The following is a 22370-nucleotide window of genomic DNA, read 5'->3' on the forward strand; positions in this document are numbered from 1 at the left end:
TATTCCATATATTTTGACATTTAGAATTCTTCTCACATAAGAAAGCAGGACAAGAGAAAAAATAGCTTGGGTATAGCATCCTACTGCATAAAAACAAGTATTTTATTAACATGTTGCAGTCAAAATAAAAAACAGTGGCCAGCAAGTAACCTCGAGACAAAAATTTAATGGGAAAGATTTATGACAGTGATGTAAATGGCACACTTTGTCAAAACACGTATGACTTTAAGCAGACAATCCAAACAGAAATTTCAGGGCTAAAATATCCCAATTAAGCAGAAAGTATACAAGATAATTTATAATATATATTGTAAATATATATGGTATAAATACATGTTCTATATACATACATGTATGCTATATGTAAGTACATGCAGTATACTACATGTAAGCACATATAATATACATATACATAGTGTAAATATTCCTGTTCAATTACATGTATTTCTATTTTAGCTCTAGATACATTTCTTTTGAATAGTATTATTGATAACACGAATTGCATCAAGAAGTGTATCTTTTGGGGCCAGCCCAGTGGCATAGTGGTTAAGTTTGTGTGCTCTGCTTTGGCAGCCCATGGTTCATGGGTTCAGATCACAAGCACGGACCTACATACTGCTCATCAAGCCATGCTGTGGCAGCATCCCACATACAAAACAGAGGAAGACTAGGAAGATTTTAGCTCAGGGACAATCTTCCTCAAACAAAAAGAGGAAGATTGGCAATAGATGTTGGCTCAGGGCCAACCTTCCCCAAAGGAAAAAAAAAGTGTATCTTTCTCTCTTCTTCCTGTGACATGATAAGTTCTAGGCTTACTTGTGCAGGAGCCACAATTCACCAGCAGTACAATTCTTGCAACTAACTCAATAAGACATCCTATTTTACTATTACAAGGGCAATAACCAACATATCAACCATGCACAAGTCATATCTATAATCTTATCACAAAAACAACTTGAAATGTTTGCAAATTAAGAAAAATCTAAATTACAATGTCATTAATTCCCTGATATTTATTGCTCTGAAATTTGATTATTAAGCAAAAAAGCAAGATATGTGATTTTATGTATGTAGCATAATTGAAAGCTCAATACACAGAGGGGAAAAAAGAAAAGACAACAAAAATCACCAAATAGTTAATAATGGTTGCATTTCCATAGTGCAGAGGCAGTCTAGTCCATAGAGGAATTTATTTCCTTTTTCAGGTTTCCAGTTTGTCTTTGATGTATGCATTAAACTATATACATAAGAAAATATGTTCTAAACTTAAATTTCCCATTATTCACTTCAGTTTGGGGAAGTTACATAATTTGAGACATTATGAGACAACATAAACCAGAAACAAAAAAATCAACAAATTAAAAACTTCTAACTTCAATGGGCTGGTTGTTTTAATTTCTAATTATTATGTATCAGTAGTATAACAGTTAAAACACAATAGACTTGGAAACACAATTATTATGGGTCTAATAATCAGAATTTACTTTTAACACTCACAAAGGCCATTGGTGTTTTTCTCATTTAGCATTTCCAACACTATTATATTCTCCAAAGTTGGAAACAATTTCAAAAGATAGACAAAAGAATTAAATTTTCCATTATCAACCAAATGAAGTCTTTATTACCTGAAATATGACTCTCTTTAAAAAGGGTATCAACATAGGTAGACATATGTTACCTCGACTTGTATAATTCATATCAAAGTAGACTTGCATCTTAATGGTGTCCAGGGATGGATTTTTATTATCCAAGAGCCGAGTCACACAATGCTAGGAAAGAATATCCCATGAGTACTTCTAGTTATATTTTCTGAAACAATTAGAAGTATTTCCTAAAGTTATTTTGAAAAATAAAGATAAACGTCAAAGAAATAGTTTCTGATATTTATCTACCAATAATGCGTTTTATTATTATTCTTCTCTTTGAGGACTTCATGCTTTATAGTTTACCCAACCAACACCACTTATTAAAGAATAAGTTATTTCCCCTAAGTAACCAATATCACCACATCCAGGTGGCTAAAAGTCTAGTTGAAGACAAGAAACTTGACATTTTGGTTGGTCTATGCAGTCTGAATGTGGGTAAATGTTCCACAAAGCTCTTGCTCCTGCCTAGAGCTTTTCTAGAGCTCCTCGTTACTATTTATTTGAGCCTCGAACAACACTCCTTTGCTGATGCTGGAGGTAACATGCATTTTATAAAAAAATTGCTGCAGCTACTCTCCTCTGCTCACAAAATTTCTCTGGCGATGCCTTCTGTTTCAAAATTTCTTCCTCTGTCTGTTTTCTCCTATTCCCCTTTCCCCCGCCCCCTCAGTAACGGCTCATTCCCCTCTCTCCTTTGCCCCTTTAGATTAGATGATCAATCTGAATTTTTCTTTTCTTCTCTTCTCTCCTCTCCATCACCCAACCCCTCTCTTCCCTGTCTCACCCCTTAGGCTTTATATCTGCAGCCGCAGGCACATTGGCAGCATTACCCTCAGCCCACCTCCCTGAGAGCCCAACCCTGCCTTCCTGGGAGGAGGGAGAGGAGAATGCAAGAGTGAGCACTGGACACTCCATTTGCATGGAACCTGTGCACCTGGGCCCCCGCAGGTGGAGAAGTGCTGTTCTAAACATAGACTTTACAAATACAAAGATTAGCTCAGCCACGTGGTTTTTCATTGAGAAAAAAGGAAACAATCTTTGTCACTTGAATTATGATATATATTGATAGTTAATGTACCTGTCACATTAAAAGTACATTGAGCTCAATTCTTTCCAACTTAGTTGAGTTAGGGGGAAAAGAAAAACTCATCTTGAGCCATGAAAAGGAGAAAAACATATTCTGCCCCTCCTTGGTTCTCCTCCCTGGCTTTCCAATAAAATTTCTCACTGATTATCAGTCATTTCCTCTACTGCTAAAAACAGGCTTTATACCACATTTAAACTCAGCACAGAAAGACCCAGCTCTAGGCTGCCCTGGAGAAGCAAGAAGTCCCCAGTGCACAGTCATCCTACGACACATTCCCTGGCTCCAGCTCCCAACGCTCTTCCTGACCCCTCCCTCCAGCATCAGCAGGTAGACCCGCACCCCACTATGCGAACTGCTGCTGTGGGAGAAGAGGCGGATGATGAAAATTGTCTCTGCCATTTGTTTGAGCCCAGAAAATGACCATGTACAAGCTTGGGAAAGCTTGCGTCAGGTCCTTTGTGTGAAGGAAGGAATTAAAATCATTAAACCCAGGAGAAAAAAAGTAATGTTGAATTTTTAGGAAATACATTTAGAAATATTTAGAAAGTAAATATTTAAGCACCCATATTCAGTGAGTCAAACTTAAAACATAAGAAAAAATTAACAATATCTGAAGTTTCTGCCTTCTTTAGTTTTGTTTTTTTTTTTAAAGATTGGCCCTGAGCTAACATCTGTTCCCAATCTTCTTTTTTTCTTCTTCTTCTCCCCAAAGCCCCCCAGTACACAGTTGTATATTCTAGTTGTATGTCCCTCTGGCTCTGCTACATGGGACGCCGCCTCAGCATGGCCTGATGAGTGGTGCCATGTCCGCACCCAGGATCTGAACTGGTGAAACCCTGGGCCGCCGAAGCGGAGCACGACTTAACCACTTGGCCACGGGGCCAGCCCCCCTTCTTTAGTTCTTAAAACAGGTTTTCAGGCACACCTACTTCATTTCTAACTGTGCATTATTTTGCTTTGCCTTCAATTTTCCCTTTGGAATTGAAAAAACACAAATTACTTTGAATCAATATTATCTGAATCTTAATTTAGGACTACGTAATTTTACAGTATATGACAAGTCAATTAATAGTGTTCTTAATGTAACATTAGATAAATAACAAGATGCCTCTAAAATACTGTGGCAGACACTGCTACCTGCCTGTATTCATACCCCTCCTTCCTTACTAACAGAGACTCAATTTGGATTGGGGCAAAGATTTGTTCAGCTAAAAAAGAAGGAAAAAATCAATGTCCTAAGCTCACTTGCAATGGCATTCTGGTCAATAAATGTAAGCAGATGGGAAGGATTCCGGGAAAGCTATTATTTTCAGAATAGAAAGTGACAGACCCTGCTGGCACACACATTTTGCCTTTATCCCTCCCCACCCCGCTTATACCTGCCTAGAGAGGAAGGCACTATCTTGCGATCATGGGATGAAAGCCATATGCACGATGGTATCCCATATGCAGGAGGAAGCCAGGAAAAGCAGACTATCTACCTTCAGACTTTATTTTATGAGAAAAAGTAAGTCCCTCATTTGTTTGCACCACGACTTGGTGGGTTTTTGTTTCATGGAGCTAAAGGCAATAACGTCTAACACAAATACTGTATTTAGAATTGCAAATAAATAATCCAAACCTTGAGAAGTGTTGGATAATCACCTTAACAAGTTTCTGCACATCACTTTTGATGAGGGTTCTATCCATGTTGAAGCCATTGCTTGGATCCAGGACGACAGCTTTCACCTGAGAGTAGGAAAGAGCCCATTAAATAATTTTATTTCATATTATTATGAATTAGTTTAATATGTTTCCATTTTTTAAACAACTGCCTCTTGATTACACAGGAGTTGATTATTCAGCTGATTTTCTTATTACCCAACTCATCAGCACTTTCACCAGAGGTTGAAGAAAGGAAGCAACAGACATCAAATCTGAAGATGGTGCTGGAAAGATTATATGGAGAAATAAGTTAAAAGCAACAGCTAGATTTTAGATTGGGAAACTGAATATTTTAGTGTATTTTTATTGTGACTTGTTAAACCAAAAGCAAGAATAGAGAAACCAAAGCAACGAGTAATTTTTACAAGAGTGAACAAAAATACATGTAAAAACACCCCCCCCCCCCCAACACAGGACACTACTGATGTTTCTGAAGCTCATCAAGCTTCTAAATCAATCTCTATAAATCTGGAACTGACATGCTTTGCAGACTTTTAAAAAACAGTCTTCACTAACTTTGATGATTTCAATATGCTTCCAACTGAATAACATTTAGGAAAGCTTCACAGAATTTTAGGAGGAAAATGGGCACCACTTAAAAACATTTTTTAATAAAGCAGTAATTCACCAAAATATTCATTCTTACCATAAAAGCAACCAGAGTTTCAGAAACAATCTCTCCATGGGCAGCACATTCTTGTCCTATTTCTCGAATGATATTCTTTATAACACTTTCTGCCTGAGTAGGAGGCATTCTGGCTAAAGAAAACAATGATTGGTTTTTAAAAATCGTATTTATATATCATATATTATTTTTTCTCTGTAGATTTATCCACTATTATATTTGTGAACAGTCATAATGTTATCTATTAGCTTATTAGTATTTATTAGTTTCTAGGCCCCTCCTGTTTTTTATTAGTTAGTTCTATATTTATAAAAATGAAAGATTTTGACAATAGAGCAATAGGGACTTCAAATGATTGAGACATTTCCTCTTTATTTAAACGATGATGGCCACCAAAAGTACATTAACATCATGATATTTTTAAACTTTAAAAAAAAGGCTAACTAGTATGGGGGGGAGTAGAATAAATGAGCAACCCCGCCCCATCTTCGTAGGGGGCAGAGTGCAGCTTGAAAGAGGAAATGCTTATCCCACCACATTCACTAAATGACCTTTTATAATAGACTCTTGGAAGACAATTCTTGCTTGGATCATCTAAATCGTCTTTCCTGCACATCCAAGTTGGAGATTAGACTCTTGACTAAAAACGTAAAAGCAAAAAATCAAAACATACTATGAGAATTACGCATCATGGAAAAAAATGAACTCCTGCTTATTAATTCCATTTACGGTAAACCAGGAAAAGGTGGTAGGTTTCAACGGTTATCGAGATTCCCGATTTTCCTGTGTATCAGCAAGTGAGCAGCACAGGAGAACCTCGCACGCAGAGAATAACAAAGGCAATCCCAGGTACATAAAGCTAACTCTCGGCATCACCAGCGTTCAGCTCAGGCGGCGCTGGGCTTTTTGTCCGGGAGAACCAGACTGCCCGGGTTCCATCGTGACCCGACCGCTGTCTCGCTGAGACCTTGGGCATTGGCTTCACTTCCGTGAGGCGGTTTCCTCGTCTGAAATATAGACAGGACACTTCCTTCTTCTAGAGTCTTCGCGAGGACTAGGCGAGCTCTATACACGGAGCGGCTAAAGCAGCGTGGGACAAAGTGAAGCGCTTGAAACAGCAGCTTGTCACAAGCGCTGAGGGAACGCAGGCCCGCGCGTCCGTGTCTGCGTGCGCGTGCACGGGCGCGGTCGGGCGCTGCACAGGGACCCCTCAGGCCCTCCCCGGCCCACTCTCGGACGCTCCAAGCCTTCGGAGGTCTGGCCGTCGCGGGTACGAGCGACGCCGAGCAGAGACGGGCAGGCGCCGGCGCAGTGCGGGTCACACGTCTGACCTGACACCAGGGCGCCTCCGGCCGGCAGCGGCGCCGCGAAAGGAGTCCTGACTGACAGTTAAGTCTCAACGAGGCTGGACGAGATCCTCCGGCGGCTCCGGCTCTGCCCGCCGCCCCACGCTCGCCTCCCCGCGGGGCACAGCTCCGGCTCAAGGGCGCGGAGCCCCGAGGGGGCTGACCTTGGCCGGAATCGAGAGCTAGAGCCGTGTCTAACGATTCTTCCCCGGGGTCTTTGCCGGGGCCTTCTGGGCAGCTGGGCGCTCTCCGCGTCGGCCGTGTAACCATGGAGATCGAACGCTGGGGCCCGAAGGGGCGGGGCCAAGGGCATGGGCGGGGCCAAGGGGAAGGTTCGGCTGGGCACCGCCTGGAGAGTGTGTCCCCGAGCGATGGGCGAGAACCTTAAAAAACAAAAGCAAAAACAAAAACACAAAAGGACGCAAACCTCAGGCAGAAGAAACCTCAGTGGTTAACGGTGCCAAACACAAGATTTCTTAAACTGGAGTATTAACTTGCTGGCGTGGGAATCTATACGGCGTTCAAAAAAGGAGGTGGGGACGGGGGCCGGGAGGCAGGAGCCAGTTCGGAGGGGACGGGAAAACGCGGGGGTTATATCGAGAAATGGAGTTCTTATAAAAGCCTCTAGTTTTTAAAAAGATCGCGGTTTAGTTTCATGACTTGTTGTTTAAAGGAGGTCTGTTAACAGGATGGTCCAAGGTGCCAGAGCAGAAAACTGCACCTTCGAGAAGCACATGATAAGGACGCATCCGTGTCTGGAGTTAGGATAATGAGATTTTGTCCCTTAACAATAATGTTCGTTAGGCTCGCCTACTGACGTGAAAGTATGAAACAGGATTAAACTGATATTAGAAGCAGAGCATCAAACAACAAAATTTTATTTTTAAACAGACTCCTGCCAGTGATTTTTCTCAAATTGCAAGACAAATATACTGAATATACTTTGCTTAAAAACATTCCCAGATTACTAGGAAATGAATCAACACAAAAATACCCAAGTCATAGTACAAAGGGATTTTATTTTCCCCTTCTAGAAAATTTTCCTGAAATGTGGATGAAGCTTGTGCAAAAATAGATGTTTAGACTAGCAAGATATATAATAGCAAAACATTGGAAATCTAAACACCTGATATTTAAGGAATGTTGATAAAGTGAAATATTAGGCAGGCATTAAAAATAATGTGAATAAAAATCTTGTTTGTTTTATGTTTTTAAAAAGCCAAATGCAAAATTTATATACAGTATAAACCTAACCAAATTCATATACATACATATATAATATATATAAAATGTGTAATCAATTCACCAATATCATTAGCAGTGTCTGCATCTGAGTAAGGGTAAGATTTTATTTTATTTATTACTTATATGAGTATGGCTAAGTCATTATTTTTATTTCGTTATACTTTTCTGGTATTTCTAGATTGCCTATAATGAGTATATATTGTCTTATTATCTATAAAACAAAATAAAGAAAAAACTAATGGGGAGAGGGGCCTAGCTCTTTGTAGAGACTGAGCCCAATTTGGAAACTGTAGCTATACAAGGTAGAACAACAAAAAGGTAGTGATATGGCAAAATTTTCACAGTGATTATATCTGGACAATGAGATCATGGCTGTTTTCTTCTTTATGCTCTAGCATATCTACCAAAATGTCTTTCATGAGCATATATTACTTATAAATTAGAATATTAAGTTTTTTTAAGATGGTAAGAGTCGTGCCATCATGTTAAGTATAATTTTGAACTAATGGGCACATCCTGGCACAAATACTTCCTGGGTGTGTCTGATTCTGCTAGCGGCCCACCTACCATCAATTTTCTTCTCCTTTCTTACTAACCCCGATTATGTTGTGAATGACAATATTCTGTGCTGGGAAAAAAACTAGATATGTCAACCCCTCTTTTAGCTGGGAGTGGCCTGTGACATGGTCCTGGCCAATGAGATGTAAGTAGAATGACTGGATAGGGTGTCAGAGAAAGCACTTTGATTTTATGTCTATCTCCTTCCCTTCTGTTTGTACTTGAAAGGAGAATGTGCAGGCTGAAGTTCCAGCAGGCTTACTGTGGACACAAAGATGAGGACCACACCTTAAAGATGATGGAAGAAAAATCTAAAAAGGAGAGTTCCTGGTGATATCACAGAGCAGCCATATCAATCTTCTTGACTGGCTACCTCTGGACTTCCCATAACATCAGGGAAAATAAACCTCTCTCTCATTAAGCAGTTGTTATTTAGGTTTTCTGCTACATTCAGCCAAATTCAGTCCCTAACTGCTACCTACGATAGTGTGACTTTGGAAACATTACTTAGCCTTTTGTATGACCCTGAATTATTGGCCCTAATTCTTCACTCCTCCCTGTATGCACACCCTTGCCATGGACTTGTGTAGAATATCCTTCCTTGACTTTTGACTTTGAGTTTAGCTTTATGACTTTGGCCAATGGGATGTGTGGAAGTGACAGTGTGCCAAGTTCAGAGCCAAGGCTTTAAGAGACCCCACATTTCTGCTTTCCCTCTTGAGCCTGTGTTATTGCCATGAGAACAGACCCTGACTAGCTATAGGTATGAAATATATTTCATACTCCAATGACTTATTGGATGTCTAGTCTTTGTAGAACTAATTTTTCTTAGTTTTAACATGGCAGCAATTTAAAAAGAAACACCGGGGAACTAGAGTGCCTCTAGAGAATGACAAGAAGAATTTTGTCAGAAAAACATGGAAAGAATTGAATATATTTATCTGGAGAAAAAGCTGGTGTATTCTATTCTATGAACTATTCTCAGTTTTGTTAGATGGGAAAGAGGACTTTATGTTGTTTCAGAACACCAGATTACAAATCTACATATGGTAGTGAATTTAATTTAACACAAAATAAATAAATAGAGCTGACCAATTGTGATGGAAGTCATACTAAAGGAAGTAAGCTCCATTTTACTGAATGTTTTTTATCTCAAAGCTAAAGGATGACCTTCAAAAATGTTGTAGACTTAATTCCCGTGACTAAGTGACTCTAAGATGTCAGGGACTGTCACACTTTTAAAGAGGGGGTATATATTTTTCTTTTTCCTAAAGTCTTAGGAGCAAATGAGTTGAGCATTTTAGCATGTTTAGTGATTTTCTGTTGAATGTTGGACAGTGTGAATGTTATCCTTGTCAAGTGTCTGAATTTTGTCATCTCCCTTTAAGGAGTGTTAACTTTGTTTTTTTCAGGTGGTTAAATTATTTGTGGATGAGTTCAACTCCTTTGAGGACTATTTTCAGCTTTACTAGGATGACTCTAGAGTAGTCTTGATGCCAGGGATAATTTGGTCCTACTACTAAGTAATGACTGCTCAGAGGTTTTCACTGAGGTTTCTGCTCTGGCCAGAGCTCAAATGTCTACCCGTCTTCTATGAGTTATTAGCCTACAACTCCCTGGTTGATCTTTGCCGGGCTGTGTGGATTTTCAGTCTAGGCATGCACAGCCAAAGACCTTGCAAAGACTCAGATTCATGGAGCTCTTCTTTTGCACAGCTTCCTCCTTTCCAGAACTCTGCTCTTCAGGGGCTGCCCGGTGGTGCAGCGGTTAAGTGCACATGTTCCGCTTCAGTGCTCTGCTTTGGCGGCCCGGGCGTCACTGGTTCAGATCCCGAGTGTGGACATGGCACTGCTTGTCAAGCCATGCTGTGGTAGGCGTCCCACATATCAAGTAGAGGAAGATGGGCACAGATGTGAGCTAAGGGCCAGTCTTCCTCAGCAAAAAGAGGAGGATTGGCAGCAGATGTTAGCTCAGGGCTAATCTTCCTCAAAAAACCCCCAAAAAACAAAAAACTCTGCTCTTCAACTCCCAGCTCCCCCAGCCTCTGGGGATGCTGATGTCCCTCTCCTCAACTCAGCTACGTCTCTGGACTCTATTTAGGTTTACTTTCCTGTGATCTGGAAATTGCCTCCCCAGAAACTTCGGGCAATCAACCTCATATGTTTCCTTTCTCTCAAGTATCACAGTCCTGTGTTGTCTGTTTTCCAGCGTCTGAGATGAGTTGCTTTATGTATTTTGTCCAGTTTTCTGGTTGTTGGTGGGAAAGTTAAATCCAGTCTTTGTTATTCCATTTCGGTCAGAAGTGGAATTGTGGGTAATGTGGGAGAGAGGCTGTTAGGAAATAGTCATCTAGGAGAGTAGAAAAGTATGCCTAATAGACATTTTCAGGTCATTGCTAGGCAGTATGAATGCTCATCTGAAGGTTATGATCATGAATAGGAAGTGAAAGCCACCTGCCAAGTTAAGTGGTTTTCTTCAGGCGTCGTTCAGTAGCTCAGCAGCAGCTCGGGAAGATGAGGTGGTTGGCCTGGTCTGGAATCGGAGTGTTGTCAGACTAGCGGTTATAGTGATAGACTAGGGCTTTTAAACCAGCCTTGATCAACGAAAGCAATTTAGCAGTTCTTTAGATATTGTAAAGACCTTGCTAAGAAAGTTTCCATTGACTAACAGAGATCCATAATTACCAGTTGGAAGAATACTTTAGAGTTTACAAAGTCGTTTCACAGATAACAAATGAGCTGTTCCTTACAATAGCTTCACGAGAGAACGAAAAATTATCATTTCATTCTACAGGTTCAAGGTTCAGAGAGTGTCAGAGACCAGCCTAAGGCTACACAGCTACTAGGTCACAGAGCCATCTTAGTCCTATTGTTCTAATCAGTATTTACGATTTGAAGGGAACTCTTTTAAGGCCCTGAGAAAAGTTCTAGACTCTTTCCCTCAGAAAAAGGCATGAAGTCCCTAATTTTGTACATAATTTCAGATAATTCACAGATTCCCTGAAGCTCATGCAAGCCTCAGTAGATTTTTGATCAAGAATCTCTAATGCAGCTGGACAGTGGTTATATGGATGTTCACTTTATAATTATTTATTCAGTGATGCATGTATGTTACATTGACCTGTTCCGTATATATTTCATAATAAAAAGTAAAGAAAAGGCACAATAATGTAGAACTTCTCGACTTTTAGTTTGCTTTTTGGCCATAAGTCACTAAAATATAGCTGCATCTTGGTTTTCAAGAAAATACTTAAATGTTTAAAAAAATACAAATCTTGTGCTTTTCACTCTCTCTCACTTTTTGTTCTCCATTATTGTCCATATGCTGTGCGATGCTTAGCTACTTTTTTTTAAAAAATACAGCCATCACGTTAGTCTGTATACGTAGTATATCAATTTTGAAACTGTGGAAGTCAGAGAGCCTTGGAATTAGCTGACAGTTTCCTTTTACAGTTTAACTTTCTCCACAAAAATGCTTGATAATGGAGAGGGAAGCTGAATTTTCAGGGTAATGATGAGAAAAACTGTGGAACAAGCAGGACAATGTAAGTCACCCTTGTTCCAGTTTCTCTTAGAATAAGCATGAACTATTTTTAGTCTACTTTCCTTCATCCTTTCAGTCAAGATCATGAGATCATTCCTTAGTCATCTTCCTTACAGAGATTCCTTTTAAGAGGTATGTTACTTGGGCACAGATATGAAGAGGCAGAAAAGAAAGCGAATAGTTGAGTTTCCTGACACAAAATAGCACTGCTGTCCATTAGTCTGACCCTTAAAAAAAATCTACTTTTCTTTATGATTGTCAATCATCTTTAAAGGTAAGACAAATGATGAGTGAAAGCATTAATTCTTTATTTCCCATCTTTTTCTCCACTACATGAACCAGTCAGTGGAGAAACAACAGATCTTAGGATCAGATTTTCACAGCCTAAATCAGGGGGCAAATTGAAACATTTACAGCAGATACCCAAGTATGGGGTCCTGCTCCTTCACATATTACAAAATAATCGAAATTACAAGAGCACAAAATGAAAAAAATTGTCAGTGAATTTTATTATAATCAAATTCAAGCCTCTAAAGAGAAGTGGAGGCAGTAGTGGTTCTTAAAATTATTTTTCCCCCAAACTGGGTAACTTTCATACACCTAGTCCTAATCAGGAAAACAGGATCTAAAGCATACGAACGTTTGCTATTACAGCCTCTGTGGCAGTCATTCTCCACTCTGGAGAGTGAGGGAGAGGATATCAGAAACACCTTGGGAGTCCCTGATGATGAACTCTGATGGGCCCTACGTATCTATTTTGTATATGTGGAAAATGTTACTGTGTATCTCTTTTTTTTTTTTTTTTTTTGAGGAAGACTGGCCCTGAGCTCACATCCATGCTAATCTTCCTCTACTTTATATGTGGGACGCCTACCACAGCATGCCTTGCCAAGTGGTGCCATGTCCGCCCCCGGGATCCGAACCGGTGAACCCCGGGCCACCAAAGCAGAATGTGCACACTTAACCACTGTGCCACTGGGCTGGCCCCCTGTGTAGCTTTTTTAAAAGGTTTTTCCCTGTCTTTTACCCACTCAGTCCCACACCCATCTCCCCAGTCCTTAACCAACAACCAAGTCTTCATTAATGTCTCTTGAATCAATTCAATTCTCTCATTCCCACTTCTTCTGAATTAATTAAAGCAACTACCTTTTCTTGCCCGGATTACTGAAACAGCCAACTCATTGAGCTCCCTGCCTCCAGTCTTGTACCCATCCAAAGCTGTGCCTATACTCACATGGTATTTCAAAAGCAGAAAGCTGATCATGCCACTCCTCTGTTAAAACTTTATGAAGGCTTCTTGGTGGCCTTGGTAAAGTCCAAACTCCTTGCCATGACGTGTAAGGCCCTCCATGGTCTGATGTCAGCTCACCCCATCCAACCTCAGCTCTCACAACTACCTTCTCATCGTTGCAGACTCCCTCATCATTCTCCGGCCATGTTGAATTACTGGCTGGCCTCCAGGCCTTTGCGCAGAGGTTTACCACTCTATCTGAATATCCCTTTTCCCTCTTCACCTGGTTAATTCCTCCATGTTTTCAGAAGCCATATCCCCTATGAAACTTTCCTTGACCTGTCAATATTGGGTTTAGGGTCCTCCACCTCCCCCTCTGCCAAGTTCTAAAACATTTTCACCACCCAGAAAGACAGCTCCATAGCCATTAAGCAGTCACTCCCCTCCCCACAGTCCTTACACCTGACGGAGCTCTCAGTTCTCCAGGGACCTGTTTGCTTGTCTGTCTCTCCCACTAGAACATAAGCTCCTGAAAGGCAGGGAAAGTATTTTGTGAAATCCCCAGAGCCTGAGATGTAACTGTCATGCCGGACTATTTGGGTTAGAGAGGTGAGTATAGGAGTGGGTGAGTGAAAGAAAGGGAGAAGTTTTAAATGTCTCTGCTGAAGGGTTAGGGAGATTTCTGAAGGAAACTGCAATTTTGGAAGGACAGGAGGAGGCATTTAATGACAGGTCTTCAGAATAACTTCCTCCGACTCTACCTTTGGCTCTCCCTCCTTAGGATCCTCTGCCTACCCCCAAGCACCCCTTTCTGCATCCCCAGGAAGAGAGTCTGTTCTCAGTCTTCCTTTCCCTCCATGCCTCAAGCTAGAGCCGGGCAGTGTCTGACGGTGCCAGGGCTCCAGCAGGGGAGTGCTGCGCTATTGGGCCCCAGGCTTACAGGCTTCCTGGGAGAGCAGCTGTTGGAGGTGGGCATGGGGGCTGGGCATTGGGCTCCAGATTGAATTTCATCTCTGTGATTCTCTCCCACTGTGGGGACCACTATGGCATGGCCCCCAAGGACAAACTTTAATTTGGTACAGTCTAAACCTTTATTAAAGAAAGAATATTTTCTCAATTATCAAGGAACCCACCTTGCTCTGTAGTCCATAAGTCCTCATTTTTGTGAGGAGAAATTTTTTTTTTTTTTGGTGAGGAAGAGTGGCCCTGAGCTAACATCTGTGCCAATCCTACGCCATTTTGTTTGTGGGATGCCACCACAGCATGGCTTGATGAGCAGCGTGTAGGTCCACACCAGGAACTGAACCTGTGAACCACAGGCTGTGGAAGCAGAGCGCTCAGACTTAAACACTATGCCATGGGGTTGGCCCAAGAAGGAATTTTTTTGATCCTCTTCCAGCTTTGCCGAAATTATAAAAGACCTGCATTCCACTTTTAGCAGCTGTTTTCTTATGTCTGAACAAAGGCCAAAGATTCCATCAGATTATTTCAATTCAGTTGTCCCTCTGATTGGGAGGGCTGGACTGCCAATTCCTCCTGGCACACTGCAAGCAGGAAGGTAGTAGTATATCACCTGGATTTCTCATCTGCTCTCCAAGCTCATTATCTGTAACACTAATCTTCTCTCCAAACCCATCCCACTCTTGCCATTCTTTAGTGGGATGACTTGTCATTGATTTAAAAGTAGGCCCAATGATTTAAGCAGCCCCAGACCTGTTTCAGGTAATTTACTTCTCTACCTCCCCACCCTGCACACTCAGACCTGTCACTGAGCTTGCCCACTCTGCCTGCTTAGCATGTCTCATGTCCATTCCCTTCTGTAATTACCATGCTCTATCTGAGGCCTGTTACTGGAATCCCTTCAATGTTTCATCTGCTTCCAGTCCACCCCACTCCCAAATGTAAAGCTGATCATGAATTCCCTATGCATGGCCCTTTGAAGACTTCCCACTACATACAGAAGAAAATTCAGTCCCCCTCACATGGGATGCAAATTTCTCCTTGATCTGGCTTCTTTATCTCTAGACCCGTACTGTTCAATATGGTAGCCACTAGCCACATGAAGCTATTTAAATTTAAATTAGTTAAAATTACATGAAATTTAAAATTCAATTCCTCGGTTGCACTAGCCACAAGTGGCTAGTGGCTACCATTATTAGATAATGAAGATATGGAACATTTCCATCATTGCAGAAAGTTCTGTTGGACACTTATCTCCCCCCTGCTACACCTGAACTCAATCTTCCCGAAGGCTCTCGCCTTTGACGTTCTGTGCTTTTGCTGAGGCAGCTTCCTCTAATTGTATTACTTGTTCTACCCAACTGTGCCTTTCAAGATACAGCTCGAATGTCACCCTGTTCAGTGAAGTCTTTCCCAACCAAATCTCCCACCCTCATACAATTGATCACTTCCCCATTTGGGCCCCCATTGCACTCTATGGAGATTTACCGTTGCGCCCCCAACCCTCCAAGACACTATTGTTTCCTGTTACCATAGTGTGAGCTTGGGGGATGGGGGCAGGGCCGCAATCTTATTCATCTTTGTATTCCCAGCTCCTAGACTAATGTCTGACTTGTACTATACACTAAACAACTACTTTTGTGAATGAATAAGTACTACAAATAAATATTCACAAGGTCAAGATTGCATCAGTTTTCAGAAACAGGGAACATCCTAATTTAAATCCTTCACCAACAGGTAAAAACCTTGAAAAAGGAATATATTTCAGTCAGGTCATCAAAATACAATATAACCTCTCTTAAATCACAGTCTCATGCTAGAGTTGTGTTCCATTTAAAATTAAGCCACAAGATGCCTGACAGTTTGAGCGGATAATTGAGGTGGTTTGACAGGCGCAGCGAGATGAGGCTGACTGCACAGGGAAGCGATTCTGGCTCAGCAATTAGATACACGCCCACAATATTAAAAGCACGAAAATTCGGCTAGCGTTCAAATATTTATTAAGTGCCTAGGTTTAAAAATAGTTTATTGGGACATTTTCCATTATGAAAGTAGCATATGCTGTTTATGGAAATTTTGGGGAAAAAACCCCATCACCTATAATTTCATTAACAAAGATTAGTATTGATAACATGTTTGTGTAATTATTTATTCGATGCTTATTCATGTATGTTTGTTTTACATTCTTATCATACCTTATGTTATTCTTTTACACTTACCATCACAACACAAATTGCTACATCTTATTATCGAGTGTATACATTCTTTTTATTAGCAGCATAATATGCAATTGAGTGGATGTGTCATAATTTACCGAAGTATTCCCGTTATTGATTATTTAGCATCTTTTCAAGTTTTCTCCATTATAAATAACACTGGGACAAATAATTTTGAGTTTAAAAATTGTTTGTATTGCATGTGATTTTTTTCAGGAAAGAGTTCCAGATTTTTTTATAGGTCTTTTTTTACATGTGAATACCCAATTGTCCCAGCATCATTTAGTGAATACCCTATTTTCCCACTGCTCTGCAATGCCAGATCTGTCATTAATCAAATGTTCTTAAATAAATGGGCCAATTTTTAGGTACTCTATTCTATTCCATTGGTCTATTTGGTGATGCCTAAGCCAATACCACATTGTTTGAATTAAAACGTGTGTATAATAAGGCTACGTGTCTAAGAGGCATTGCCTCCTGCCTGATCTTCTCCACGAGGATCTTGGTCTTGTACAATGGGTTAAAGGAGGCCCCCATATATTGGCCCCATGTTGTTTACTTCTTCACAATATGCTTGGATTGTTAGCTCAAAGCCTGCCAGTGCAAAATCCAAAATCTGACATATTCAATCACATTAAATATAGCTCCGATAAGCATTTACTTTTAGCCATTTAGAGCCTGCCTGCTTTGCATACCCCATGAAACTGCATCCAACATCTGCCAGCTCCAAAAGACTCCAAACCACTGCTGCCTGTCTCAGTCAGCCGGGGCTGTATAACAAAATACCACTAGCTGAGTGGCGTAAACAACAGGCATTTATTTCTCACCATTCTAGAGGCTGGAAGTCCAAGACCCTGCTGCTGGCATGGTCAGGTTCTGGTGAGAGCTCTCTTCCTGGTTTACAGACAGCCACGTTCTCTCTGTGCCCTCACATAGTGGGTGGGGTGGGGAGTTGGGAATGAGCAGGTAGTAGAGAGCTCTCCGGTGTCTCTAATTATAAGGGCACTAATTCCATCATGGGAGCTCGACTCTCATGACCTCACCTAAACCTAATTACCTTCCAAAGGCTCTACCTTCTAATACCATCAACCTATGAATTTTGGGGAGACACATACATTCAGTCCATAACATCGCCCTTCAGAACTCGGACCAGAGACTTCCCACCTTGCTGCTTCAAGACTTGTAATCCCCTTTCTGATTCCCCTCTGCCCTGGGTCTCCCTTGGTCTCCTCCTCCTTCCATTCTTGGCACTTTGCTCTTCCATATGAATTTTGGGATCATCTTTTCATGCCGTAGAAAACGACCTGTTGGGATAGCTACTAAAATTGTTTTGAATCTATGGATCAATATGAGGAACACTGGCATGTTTAAATCTTTTTACCCTTCAAATTTTCCTCTCACTGAACATAATATGTTTCATACATCTTGGACTTCTTTATTGTCTTTCAATAAAATTTTATAATTTTATTTGTAGAAGGCTTGAACATCTTTTGTTATATTCTGATTCTTTGTGGCCAGTATGCAAAAACACATTGATTTTTGTACCCAGCAAACTTGCTAAAGTCTCTTACTAATTCTACTAATAATTGATCGTGGTTTTCCTGGTTTTCTAAGTATACAATGATATCACATGCCAACAATGACTGTTTGACTTCTTCCTTTCTCATCCATTTTCTTTTTAATTAATACGCTTTATTTTCTTATTTTTAAACAGATTATTTATTTATTTATTTATTTATTTATTTATTTATTTTTGAGGAAGATTAGCCCTGAGCTAACTACTGCCAATCCTCCTCTTTTTGCTGGGGAAGACTTGGCCCTGAGCTCACATCCATGCCCATCTTCATCTGCTTTATACATGGGACGCCTACCACAGCATGGCTTGCTAAGCAGTGCCATGTCTGTGCCGGGGATCAGAACTGGTGAACCCTGGGGCCAAGAAGTGGAACACGTGAACTTAACCGCTGCACCACAGGGCTGGCCTCTTGTCTTTTCATTCTTTTAGCCAGTTCTTTCATAGAACAGAGTTTTTAATTTTAGTTAAGTCCAACTTATCAATTTTTTCTTTCATGGATTGTGCTTTTGGTGTTTTATTTAAAAAGTCATTGCCAAATTCAAGGGCGCTTAGATTTTTTCATATGTTATCTTCTAAGGGTCTTATATGTTTGCATTTTACATTTAGGTCTATGACCTATTTTGAGTTAATTTTTGTGAAGCGAGTAAGGTCTGTGAATAGATTTTCTTTTTTCTGTTCTGGATGTCCAGTTGTTCCAGCACCATTTGTTGAAAAGATTATCCTTTCTCTTTTGAATTCCCTTTGCTACTTTGTCAAAGATTAGTTGACTATATTTGTGTGGGTCTATTTCCGGGCTCTCTATTCTATACAATTGATCCACGTGTCGGTTCTTAGGCCGACACCACACTGTCTTGATTACTGTAGCTTTGTAGTCAGTCTTGAAGTGAAGGAACTGTCAGTCTTTCCATTTACTTTTCATGTCTTTTCCATCTTTTACTATTCTAATTTGGACTTCTAGTTTGATGTTGAATAGTAGTGATGGTAATACTGAGCTCCATTATTTTCAAAGAAATACTTATATTATCCCATTAAGTGCAATGTTTGCTGAAAATAAATACCATTTTTGGGTTAAGAAAGTTCCCTGCTATTTCTGGACAGGAATTTGCATTTTAACAAGCATCCCAGGTTATTCTAGCTCAGGTGGTCCAGAGGCACAAACTTTGAAAAAGTAATTAATATGAAAGAAATACCATCTCTAGCAAGCACTTCTCCATCTTTTCAGCATTATATAAAATTCTGTCTTTGATTTTTTTTTTTAAAGATTTTATTTTTTCCCTTTTCTCCCCAAAGCCCCCCGGTACACAGTTGTGCACTCTTCGTTGTGGGCTCCTCTAGCCGTGGCATGCGGGACGCTGCCTCAGCGTGGTCCGACGAGCAGTGCCATGTCCGCGCCCAGGATTTGAACCAACGAAACACTGGGCCGCCTGCAGTGGAGCGCGCGAACTCGGCCACGGGGCCAGCCCCTGTCTTTGATTTTTTTTTTTAAAGATTGGCACCTGAGCTAACATCTGTTGCCAATCCTCTTTTTTTCCTTCTTCTCCCCAAAGCCCTCCAGTACATAGTTGTATATCCTAGTTGTGAGTGCCTCTGGTTGTGCTATGTGGGATGCCACCTCAGCATGGCCTGATGAGCGGTGCCATGTCCACACCCAGGATCTGAACGGGCGAAACTCCGGGCCACCAGAGCAGAGAACACGAACTTAACCACTTAGCCATGGGGCTGGCCCCTCTGTCTTTAATTCTCACGGACAATGATAATTTTGTGTGTTAGACGCTTTAAAAAATAGATTAGCTATGTTGACAACTTGGTAATAAAAATGACTTGAAGTACCAAAAGCATTGTCATAATTTATTGATACTTATACATTTTTTTTACCATTATTAGAAGTGCTGGAGACTTCTAATACAATAAACTGCACATGTTTAAGACGGATAGTTTGATAAATTTTGACATGTATCCACCCATGAAGCCATAACCACAATCAAGATAATGAACATATCAACATATCATCAGCGCCCCCACCCCGCAAGTTCCCACCTGTCCAGTGCATTCTCTCCCTTCCATTCCTCCCTTACACTCCCATCCAAGCAGATCAGGCAACCACTGATTTGCTTTCTGTCTCAATAGATTATTTGCATTTTCTAGAACTTTATATAAGTGGAATCACACAATATGTATTTTTTGGTGTAGCTTCTTTCAGACAACATAATTAATTTGAGATTCATCCATGTTGTTGTGTATATCAATAGTTCATTCCCATTTATTGCTGACTAGTGTTTCATTGTATGAGCAGACCACAATTTCCCTATCACAAGTAGTAAATCCACATTTTTAATGTGGTAAAAATAAAGTTATTTGGCTCAAAATCAGAAGGTAGAACTCTTTAACATTAATGAAATTGCTCAGACAAGAAGCACACGAAGACTAAGTTATGAGTCTTAATCAAATAGTCTTAATCAAAGGTAGGAAATGTGATAAGCACAAGGTCTGAAAGAGATAGAGAAAGCAGCGGAGAATGAGCAATTTGGAGAGCAAGAACAGAATATGAACTGAGAAATCCAGTCACAAGAAGTTGGCAGCAGGTGTAATAGTAAATTTTAAAACATTTAAATTTAATGAAGTCTAACTTATTAATCTTTTACTTTATGTTTAGTACATTTTATGTCCTGTTTAAGAAAACTTTGCCTAACCCCAAAGTCACGAAGATATTCTGAATCGCCTTCTAGAAGCTTTATTGTTTTGCCTTTCACATTTAGACCTATAATACACTGGGAATTGATTTTGGTGTTTGATGTGAAGTAGAAGTCAATATTCATTCATTTTTTTTCCCATACCGATATCCAGTTGGTCCAGCACCATTCATTAAAAAGAGCATTTTTTCCCCCATCACATTGCAGTGTCTCCTTTGTCAAATATCAAGTATTCATAAATGTGTGGTACATTGGCCTGTTTAGATAATGTATTCTATTCTTTTAGACCATACTTTGCATCAATACCATAGGGTATTAATTATTGTAGCTTTGTGATAAATCTTCATAAGAGCAAATTATTCTAACTTTGTTCTTCTTTAAGATTGTATCAGTTATTTTTGGCCCTTTGCCTTTCCATATAAAATCATCTTGTTAATGTCCTTGAAAATACTTGCTAGATTTTTATTGGTGGCTATAGAATTTGAATCTATAGATTAATTTTTAACATCTTTATAATGTTGAGTCTTCTAATCTATGAACACGGTTTATCTCTCCATTTATTTAGTTCTTTAATTTTCCTCAATAATGTTTTATAGTTTTCTGTGTAGATGTCTCACGTATCTTTTGTTGATTTGGGGACCATTGCAAAAATACTGATGCTCAACCCCGTCTCCCAGACATTCTGAATCAATTGATCTGGTATAGGTCCCAGGCATTTGAATTTTTCCAAGATGCCCAGGTGGTTATAGTGTGCAGCCACAGTTCAGAAACACTGCTCTGGAAACCTTTCTCAGTGTTTTTGAGGTGTTGTCATTCATCCAGTTAAAAACTGTCTAGACATATTATCATCCAGTCCTGTCTTTTTAACTCTGAAACAGTGTCTTTATTTGGAAAAAGTGTCTTTGCAGATGTAATTAAGTTAAGAATCTTGACATCAGGAGATTACCTTGGATTATCCAGGTGGGCCCTAAATGCCATTGCAAGTGTCCTGATAAGGGAGATAACACAGACACACATAGGAGAAGGCAATGTGAAGATAGAGCTACAAGCCAAAAATGCCAACAGTCTCCAGAAGCTGGAAGAGACAAGGAACAGATTTCCCCTTAGGGCTTCCAGAGAAAGCATGACCCTGTCCATAGCTTTATTGCAGACTTCTGACCTCCAGAAGCTGTAAGAGAATAAATTTCTGCTGTTTTAACCCACCTAGTTCGTGTTAATTTGTTATGGCAGCCCCAGGAAATTCATATACAACCTTTCAGATAATATCTGTTCATCTAAACTTACAAGTCAAATATGCCAGAAAAGAAACATAAAAATAGAGTGGAGTGATGAAGCCTCTGGGCTTTGGACATAAACAGCCTGACTGATGGGCAGTCTTGGGAAAGTTAATGAAACTTCATGGGTCTCACTTTTCTAATCTGTACAGCAGTACCTACCAACCACGTGGGCCTTGTGATGATTAAACCACTTATTGTACAGAAAGCCCTTAGGAGAGAAGCCTGGAACAAGGCAAGCACTCAAGAAGTACCAGGGGTTATCATAAGAAAAAAATCTCACAGTGAGAGAACGAGTGTAATATAGCAGGTAGGGTAGTTAGGGTTTCTCTTTTTTTTCTTTCTTTTTTTTTTAAGGAAAAGTATCTCTTTCTCTAAGACAGATTTTCGATCAGAGGTGCATAGAGGAGCTTCCAAGGCTGTGTGGACCTGACACTGTATTCAAACTTCTGTGAACCTGGGCATTTCTTTCTAGAGGGAGGGATCATGGTTTCACAGCATCTTCAAAAGGTTTTATGGTTCAATAAAGGCTACAAATGATTGAAAAGATTGAGAAAGTGAGAACAGGGTGTGCTGTGGTGGGGACACACCTTTCAACAACACTCTGGCCTTGTATTCTCCATCTTCTTATTGAAACAAACTTCTCAATCATCACGTCGGGGAGAGGGC

The 22370-nt window shown here is 40.3% G+C and overlaps 1 protein-coding gene across 6 annotated transcripts in view; it reads right to left on the minus strand.

The window, feature by feature from the left end:
• The window catches only part of CFAP206 (cilia and flagella associated protein 206), a 31848-nt gene extending 25201 nt beyond the window's left edge, over window positions 1–6647 (minus strand). For 2 of the 6 annotated variants that reach the window (XM_046676508.1, XM_046676503.1), the window contains exons 1-4: window positions 5736–6640; window positions 5084–5196; window positions 4378–4461; window positions 1679–1769 (exon numbers count right to left, since the gene is read on the minus strand). In XM_046676508.1, coding sequence (XP_046532464.1) covers window positions 1679–1769; window positions 4378–4461; window positions 5084–5196; window positions 5736–5787 — 340 coding nt within the window. In that variant the 5' untranslated portion in view covers window positions 5788–6640. Of the gene's footprint in view, window positions 1–1678; window positions 1770–4354; window positions 4462–5083; window positions 5197–5613; window positions 5618–5735 lie in introns of those variants that run through there. The other 4 variants (XM_046676505.1, XM_046676504.1, XM_046676506.1 and 1 more) reach the window with 4 other exon arrangements.
• Between the last annotated feature and the right edge of the window lie 15723 nt (window positions 6648–22370).

Source organism: Equus quagga, chromosome 11, assembly GCF_021613505.1.
Source record: "Equus quagga isolate Etosha38 chromosome 11, UCLA_HA_Equagga_1.0, whole genome shotgun sequence".
NCBI lineage: Eukaryota > Metazoa > Chordata > Mammalia > Perissodactyla > Equidae > Equus > Equus quagga.